Source organism: Trypanosoma theileri (genome assembly GCF_002087225.1).
Source record: "Trypanosoma theileri isolate Edinburgh chromosome Unknown TM35_Tth_2_V1, whole genome shotgun sequence".
NCBI classification, from domain to species: Eukaryota; Euglenozoa; class Kinetoplastea; order Trypanosomatida; family Trypanosomatidae; genus Trypanosoma; species Trypanosoma theileri.
Genome location: NW_021639844.1, coordinates 703,060 through 712,129, shown reverse-complemented (window position 1 = coordinate 712,129; position 9,070 = coordinate 703,060). Strand labels below are relative to the sequence as shown.

Here is a 9,070-nt window from a genome sequence, read left to right as displayed (position 1 = left end):
AAAAAAAAAAAAAAAATCGTTACACATTTTTCCTTTTTCAAACCACTAATGATGCCATGTAACGTTCCGCCAAAGATGGATCTAATTCTACACGACGACGGAAATGATGATCTTCCTTTAGTTTACTTTTTAAACAGGCTAATTTCTTCGCTCTTTGAGCTTCCTCCACGAGGAGTTTTTGTTTTTCACGCATTTTTATTGCCTTTGCATACAACTGTTCACATGCACGTTGTTGAGTACGAGAGTAGGACCGTTGTTGTCCACTTCTCTCACTTGTTGAGTTCTCCTCATCCTTTCTTATTCTATTCTTGAATGCCACAGTTGTTTTTCTGTATCCCTCTGAATTTGCAGAGAGGGCCTGTATTTGATATGAGGTGTTTGTTTTTGGATGAAATGTACATTCTTCCATTTCTATTTCCTGCCTTTTTGCTTCTAATTTCTCTGGATCTACAAGACCTTGACGTGAGAGTCTCCAGGCGAGAAGTTCTTCTTCTTCCTTTTTGAGTTTATTAGTGTGAAGAAACTTACGAAGACGTTCAGGGTCTTCTAAAAGTTTACGTTTCATACTAGCAGCTTGTAATTCCATTTGATGTGGAGTACGTGCACGTCGTGGAGAAGTATGTAATTCCAAATGTGAAAGAATACGTGCGTGAAGCATTTCTTCTGCTTCTTTTTGTTGTCGATGTAATTCCGCCTGACGTATGCGCTCTCGTTTCTCTTCTATAGACTCTAATGCCTCATCATATAATCGAAGAAAGAAGGAATCATCCACTACATATGAGGGAGATACACTTCGAGCACTATGCCGTGATGTATTACGACTGTTATTTTCTCGTGAGGGACTTGATTGATATAATCGTTCATATAATTCATTTCGACGACGGGCCATTTCTCGTCGTTTGGCACGACGTTGTGTTAATGTTTCTTCATCTTCTGCAAGTAAATCTTCTCGGGCTTCTTTTAACTTCATATAATGTAATAATCGTGTTCGTCGCTCATCCCGATCTCGTCTATTGTTCATATGATATAATCGTTCATACGGGTTACGCAACATTGCATGTTCCATAGCCCTATCACACTCTCTTACTTCCTCACGAACAGCTTCCATCTCATCTTCGAGTATAGATAATAACTCTTGTTTACGCTCTTGACGTACACGCAATGGGGTATCTAAATATTTATATCGTCGAAGACGTTCCAATGCGGGACTTACAATTGTAACATTCTCAGGAAGCGGTGTTTGACGTTGATAACGAATAGGTGTACCATTATCCTTGCTCACATTATTATTATGATGATTATTATTATTATTATTTCGACTGTGATCATGAACGCGAGAAACGACTGCATTTTTCCCACGACGCGGCGATGATGGAACTCCATGTGAAGAGACCATTATTTTATGACGATTTGTGCCATGACACAAGGTAGAGTTATGTGAGGATGTATCTCTTCCTAATGACTCTATTCGCTCAAACGTCATATTATGTTTACCTTTCGTATATTTTCTTGGTTCTCGTGTTATACTACTATCTCTGCTACTATTTTGAGAACTTCTTCGTTTTGCGGATTCTGGTTGTCGTGAGAAACCACGATTTTCAAAATCACCTGAAGATTTCTTCTTCTTTCCCATTTTCTTTTCATATGGTATTTCTTTTTCTGTATGAATACTTCCCTCCGTAAATTGACCTTCACGAGAAGAAAGTTGTCGTTTTTGTTTACTATCCAACCGATCTTCTTGTGAAAATGTCTTGGAATTCTTATCCAATGAAGATGCCCGTAACTTTTCTTCACTGCGTTTAGAATCAACTTTACGAAATTCAATGTTTTCATATTTTTCAATCATATTTTCCTTTTCATTATCATTTATAACCTCTTTAGCCACTGGAATATTCACCGTATTTGTATCCCCTATTCTCTCACTAGATGGAGGAGGAGGAGGAGGAGGCATAACAACACTATTCCGTTTCGTACTCACACTCGTTTCCCGCTGAGTGACTACGGAGGGATCACGCACAAATTGAATACTACTCGGCGACGGCGATCCAGAGAGACGAGAGGCGGTCTCATCCACTACAAACTCAATAGAGGAGGTTTCCGATCCATCATCATGCGTAGGTGAAGGTACATTCTCCACATCACCATCTTTATTACCGTTTACAGGAGATTTCAGTTGATCTTCAACAGATACAACACTATCTTTTTGTATAATAGGGGATGAGTCTGCAGTTTCCGTTGCTACTACCACCTTTCCTATATTAGAAGAAATACCATTCACACCGCCATTCAGTTTCTCCTCTCTGTGGAATTCTCTATCATTCCCATTTACGGCTTCCATCACAGACAATTTCGTACTGGGATATGAACTCTTTGAAGAGGGAAATTCTCTTTGCCAAATATGCTCCGGTGCCTGTCGGGGTTCCACCTGTTCTCCATGAATACCCGCCTGCCGCTCTGGACTCTGCGATGTTAACAGTGATCGCGGGGTACGCGTAGAGCAGTACGTGGAAGAATCATCATCCAAGAAATTCATTCCCAATAATGGTAAGTATATAAGTATATATATATATATGTATACTCACCCTTTCAATAACTCACCAAGGGAAGTCGTTGTTTTTTTTTTTTTTTTTTTTTTCTCTTCCCCGCTCTAAATACAACAAACAAAAACAAGTAAAAAAGTAATATATGTATATATATATATTTTTTTTTTCTTCTTCAACAAACTTATTGCATAAACCGTTCCTTCTTTCTTTTCTTCCTTTTTTGATCTCTAAGAGGAGAAGCAGAAACAGTCAAAAGCAAAAAAAAAAAAAAACAAGCCCTCGCTTAAAAGTTTTTTTTTTTCTTTCTTTCTTTCGTACCCTCCTATAACAGAAAAGCGTCTAGTGATGAGAATCTCTTTTCTATGCCTTAGAGTACATGAAAAAGAAAAGAAAAAATAATAAAGTACGGGGAGAAAAAAAAAAGAATTATCATCCTTACACCATCAAAATATTGTTTTACAAAAACTACTAACTCTAAATTAATTCCTTCCCCACAGTGCAATATTACAAAAGAAATAAAATAAAATATGTATTCATATATATGTACGATAATAGAAAGGAATAATAAAAAAAGAATACTTGTACACTACTTTCATTTTTTTTTTTTTGTTCTTCTTTCTTTTACTTCTCTTCACACATCCAAGAGACTTGAAACTTTTTCAATAAGTTGTCTTTCTTCTGCAATAGAATCATCACCTGTGAGTTGCCGCATTTCTCGCTGCATTTGCAAAAACAAACTTATAATAGAAACATCTTTTCTTCGCTGGAGTTCTTGTACCATATTTTCATTATCATGCATAAAAAGTTGTCGAGTTGTATGTATTAATCCTTCCACATAGTCATCTACAGATATCTGCAACTCTATCATATCCGATCTATCAAATGTGGTTGCCTTTCTTGACTGAACAGGATCTTTCATCAAACGATTTGCAGCATCCAAGTGAAATGGAATAATAAGTTCACTCATTAAATACTCATTTTCCTTTCCCTCCTTTTGCTCTTCCACATCTTTATCATTATTATTACTATGTTTCCATGGTAATCCTTGTTGCTGTTGTTGTGTACTATTACGAGAAACAACCCAATTACGCGGAATGCCTGAACTGGATGCACCTACACTTAATGTATCTGTAGACTTTGCCATGGCTCGCATTGCTGGTGGAGCTGAAAATGTTGAATGACTCAATTCAATGGAATTGTTAACATCTGCCCCCCTCGCTTTGGGAATACGTGGTGGTGGCGATAACTTATTCTGCATCCCTGTTGCCTCTCTCTTTATTTATTTATATAACCTACCACGTACAAGCAAAAAAAAAAAAAAAAGATATAGTCCTGCTTTAGATTGTTTTATTTAAAAGAAAGAAACGAAAAATAAAAGAAATAATCATATTATTTACCAGTAATCTTAGTAATGAATACATCTATAAAGTCGTAATAACAATTCTCGCTTTTTTTTTTTTTTTCTCTTTCATAGACAATGTAGTAAAAGTGGTCATAGAATAGAACTCTTACAGACAATCTCCATTACAGGTAGTGGATTAATCTTTTATTGTAATAATTTTACTCGCAGATAATGTAAAAATTATTTTGACTTGCTGTTAGTGAACTTTTTCTTCATCTTCTCTCTCTCCTTCTTACCAGGACGCCTATACTTTTCAGATTTAACTTCTCCCGATTCTGAACCAGGTGTAGTGGTATTTCCTGAGACACCTGTTTTCAATTTCTTTTTCTGTGCTGAATCTGCATCCTTCTCATGGTCAACATTTTCTCCTTCTGTCTTATCCTTTCCACGCATATGTTTCTTTCCTTTTCCTGCTTTGGAAAATAATCTACCACTATTGGTATTATCATCTACACACACTGTCCCTGGAGGGGGCTGTGGAGCTGTTGCATAATCGTAGGAAACCCGCAAAGCATTGAGAAGCGCCGCACTTGCTGTTGGTGCTGTGAGGGATTTCTCTTCACCACCACCACCACTAAGAACAGGAGCCATACGGCGTAGTTCAAAACTGTACGACATCTTCACATCTGAAGAATTGACAGTTGGTACTTCTTTTCTCTTTGTTGTTACTGTCGCATTACCAGAGACAATAGATCCTGTAAAAGGTGAAATGACATGTACTCGTCGGGCAATACGATCTAAAGTAGACATATAAGGTGCAAATGTTTTCTGCCACACCAAAACAAGAGATGAAAGAAGGGATTTTTTTGTTTTTCGTGTTAAAGCTTCTGTATGAATTCCTGATTCTTTTTCCAGAAAAGAATAAAGACGATCCATAAAAGATTTACCAATACCATTAAGTGCATTTGGAAGTAATTTGTGTAGTCGTACAGTTCGTGGTAATCCTACATCCGGTGTCATCAGTGTATTCGCAACATCCCACTGCAAAACAATATTCTGTTCATTCCCATTACCACGTGCTCTCGCAGCGGCAACGGCAACGGCAGATTCCACCGCTGCAGTTCCACGAGCGGCGCTTGATAACACTTCCTCTGTTGCCAATCCCACTAATGGGAAATGTAATGTCTTCTTTCGTGTTTGACCGAGCACCCAAAGAAAGGCTGCGAGACTTGGTACGGCCACCTCTGTTTCCATAAGTGGACGGGCATCCAAAAATGTATTATGTCGTGCCGCATTAGGATCAACATTGCAAGCTACAATATACCGCAGTGTAGTGTAGATAGCTTGAGAGAGAAATAACAAGGCACGTTCCTTTTCTTCTTCTACAGGAGGACGTGATTGGGCATCTGCATAGTGTGCCGCCTCAAGAATACTTCTTAGAAATGAACAATCAATCGTCATTGAGGCAATACGATCGGCTTGTTGTTCTGTACGTCCAACAGCATCATGAAGACAGAGTAAATTACGTCCCATTTCTTTTTCACGCCCAGGGTCAGCAGTTTCATACTTCATACGACAATAGGCTTTCCAACATGATTGAATATCTACTTTAGTTGCCCCACGAATAACAGGAGGAACATTACTTCCATTTCCCATAACGACAACAAAGAGAAATACCAAATCTACACAACTATTTTGTAAAATCTCTGCAGCAGCAATTTGTTGATCAGTGATAATAGGCTCATTAGAAGTTAATGATAATTTCTGTTCTTCTGACTCCTTACTTTTGTTATTCTTGTCAGCAACAACATTATTATTATCATCATTATCATTATCAGAGTCAGAATCACTGAGTACCACACGTGTACCAGTTGCCACCATCGGACCATCCTGTTTTTTACGGCGAAAAACTTCTTCCTCTTCCACTTTATCATTCTTTTCTTCTTCTTCTGCTTCTTTTTCTTCTTCATTGTCATTGTTTTCCTCCATTTTCTCTTTCTTCGCAGGCTTTTCAACAACAGCGGGTTGTTCCACCTCCCCTTCACCTCCAATGGCATCTACACACATAGCCACATATGCCAAAACATGTGAAAGCCGCAAAATACACATCTCAAACATAGTATCATGCAGTTTAGTTGCAATAGAAATAGAGTACGGTGCTGGTCCACAGAGTGCCCCACAGAGAACATCTGAATCCTCCGAGACAAAACAAAAAGTTGGTGCCTTCTCACCAGCAGCGAGAGCTTGTGTAACAAGGTTTCTCTGAATATCAAGAATTTTATAATCGGCTTCACCAGCAATTTGACGACCGCTAACAAGTACTTGTGGCATCATTTCTCCTCCACGTTGTTTGTAGTGTTCCTGCAGCTTCTGAGACAACTGCTGCACAGAGACATCAGCATCCAACACCGTCGCGTGTGTGCGATGACTTCTGGCCGTTCCCGCACGGTGTCGTTGGGCATCCATTGCGAATATAACTGCTCGCCTCACATTTAGTTTTGGTAATAGTAGAAACTCTGAAAGTGCCTGGAATCCAATTGTTTGAAAGGCGTTCGTTGCATCCACGAGGATAAAGTCAAACCCCATTGGGGTGGCATTACCGGCTTTGGGAAGGCGGCATAATGCTTCCGGAGAGACCCGGGCAGCAAACTTGAGAAAATCGGGAACACCCATATGGATATGGTGTTTCTCAATATACCCAAAGTAAAGAAGAAAAGAAACTCACTCCCACCTATTATACACACACACACACTAACTGACTGACAGAGAGACAGACAGACAGACAGACAGAGTGATGTTTGACCACAAGCGTACTTTTAGTTTTAAACATAAGAGAAAAAGAAAAATAAAAAAATATATTTATAAGGGAAAACCAAAATCAGTTAAAAACAAACAGAGACATTAGAAAATAATAATAAAAATAATAAGAGTTTGTTCATGTATATAAAATAGACAGAGTCACTCAAGAAACATGTGGAATCAAGTAAGAGGGAACTAAACTAATATAATGAAACTCATAGATTCAGTATATTTCAGAAAGGTAGGGATGTATAACTGGGAAAAACTTATGCATTATTCATTCAGTGCATGTTCAACCTCCTCTAGTTCTGCACGGAGTTGTGCCATTTTGAGACTATGTTCCTTTCTTAAACGTTCTAATGTTGACATATCCCCCATTTCCTCCAACTTTTTTTGTAATTCCTCCCATAAAGCTAATGTTTTATCGGTTTGTTCCTTTGCATCCTGCATATCCTCTGAAGCATAAACGCTCCCTATACTTTCTTTTGCCTCTTCGATAAGTTCCCGCGCCTCTGCAAAAGAATCCATCAACACGAGCAAACGTGCAGAGAGATCAGATGAGTTTAACGAAGTACACCAGCGATAGGATGTGAGGAGAACGTGTTGCTCACACGGCTTTGACCCAACTACCCCTGCAAATGTACACGGAATTTGTCGGGATAAAGGACCACAACAAAAGAGCATCATCGGCTTACATACTGACCGCCGAAAACACATCTCCCTCTTCCAATTGAAGTACACCTAATAAGAGACCAACAAACACACACTGACAGACTGGTCTGCTTGAAAAGAGAATAATAATAATAATAATAATAATAATAATAATGATAATAAAACCAATCTACCCTACATAAAAAAATGCCAGTAAAACCCATTATTAGTAAGGGGTTAAAGAAAAAAAAAAAAAAAAGAGAAAAAGAAATTTACTCACATACAAAGATAGAGTCACAGCATCCAACAGAGAATAATGATATTAACAAAAATATATACAGCAACATAAGAGGAAAGCAGGAACACGGCGCAAAACATAAATCTTGCGCCCGGATCACCTTAGACTGTCCATAACGCACAGACAGACAAGACACTTACACACACACACACACACACACACCTCCTCCTACCTCAACCGTTTTGAATTCTTTCTATACCAAATCACGGTCAACCACAAGAGAGAAAACAAAAGTATGGAAGACTTATAGGGTAATTCAAAAGAAGAAAAAAGAGTATATACAATCTTTTCAATTGAAAGAAACCTGATACAGCATCTATATTCTTTGCAAAACGCAGCATCATCACAATTCACACAACAATAAATATAATATTTACAGCAGGATATTATGAAGTGAAAATTAAGAATATCCCAGATATATATATTTGTGTTTGTATGATAAAAAAACTATTTTTCACCACACATTATCCCTCTTTCTCACTTCATTGGTTTTCCGTTTCAATTGCTCTTTCACTCCGTATCACAACCTAAACGACAAGAACAAGAAAAACAAAAAAAAAAAAACATACATATATACATATACACCCTTTACAAAAAGGTTCTATTCAATCGGAAAAACCTGAGAGCTAAATATTAGAGTTGCCAAGCAACCACAACAGCCTCAAAAAACCCTCTTCACATCAACCACAAGATACATTAGATGGAAAAAACTACAATACTACCATAACCTCAGAGTCACATTGCGCGAATTGAATAATAAAAAAAGAAAAAAACAAAGATCAACCTCCACAAAAAAAAAAACCCCGAGAAATCCCCATTAAAATATTCTATAAAAAAGAAATATAGGAAAAAAGTAACAAAACGCGAATAACAGCCTTTCACATAAAAAATCAGTCTTTTTTTTTTCCACCAAGAACAAAATGTTTCAACAAAACTTGCTTCCTTTTTCAACCAGATTAAACAGAAACGTTAGCATCACAAACAGTCCGTGAAAGCACATAAGAAGAAAATCAGAAAACAGTAAATCATTATATTCAGATGCAGCAAACACAAGACCAAATACAATTATACGAAAACATTAGAAAAAAAAAACCCAAAACAGGTAAAAAGAAACAAATCAAGAAATTCACAAAAATAAAAATACACAAAAAAAAAGGCAAAACACATTTCACCTACACACCACACCACCAAAAAGTACTACAAAACACAAAGAAAGAAAAAAAGACTATATAGCCTAATCTTCACCTATACCTAACGCTTCCTGAATTTTTTCCATCCATTCATCTCGCTCCGGTTCACCTCTAACTTGAAACAGTAAACGTTTTCCGGTTTTAAAAGCCACTGCAAATACGTGTTGTGCTCCAGAGCCAGTGTATTTACTTGGAACTGGAAACACGTCTTCAAGCTCAGCAAAAGGAGTAGCAATACATTGTTGCT

At 37.6% G+C, this 9,070-nt stretch overlaps 4 protein-coding genes across 4 annotated transcripts; all 4 read right to left on the bottom strand.

Moving 5' to 3' along the window:
• Positions 1-37: 37 nt before the first annotated feature.
• Positions 38-2,533, bottom strand: TM35_000023630 (uncharacterized protein; the record flags this gene model as incomplete). The annotated part of the gene is made up of 1 exon (XM_029021681.1): positions 38-2,533. One exon carries the CDS (start codon positions 2,531-2,533, stop codon positions 38-40), a length of 2,496 nt encoding a protein of 831 aa, XP_028887103.1.
• Positions 2,534-3,174: 641 nt separating this feature from the next.
• Positions 3,175-3,801, bottom strand: TM35_000023620 (uncharacterized protein; the record flags this gene model as incomplete). Its single annotated transcript, XM_029021680.1, has 1 exon — positions 3,175-3,801. One exon carries the CDS (start codon positions 3,799-3,801, stop codon positions 3,175-3,177), a length of 627 nt encoding a protein of 208 aa, XP_028887102.1.
• A 324-nt stretch (positions 3,802-4,125) lies between these two features.
• Positions 4,126-6,558, bottom strand: TM35_000023610 (uncharacterized protein; the record flags this gene model as incomplete). Its single annotated transcript, XM_029021679.1, has 1 exon — positions 4,126-6,558. The coding sequence occupies one exon, from the start codon at positions 6,556-6,558 to the stop codon at positions 4,126-4,128; it is 2,433 nt and encodes an 810-aa protein (XP_028887101.1).
• A 399-nt stretch (positions 6,559-6,957) lies between these two features.
• Positions 6,958-7,371, bottom strand: TM35_000023600 (uncharacterized protein; the record flags this gene model as incomplete). Its single annotated transcript, XM_029021678.1, has 1 exon — positions 6,958-7,371. One exon carries the CDS (start codon positions 7,369-7,371, stop codon positions 6,958-6,960), a length of 414 nt encoding a protein of 137 aa, XP_028887100.1.
• Positions 7,372-9,070: the final 1,699 nt, after the last annotated feature.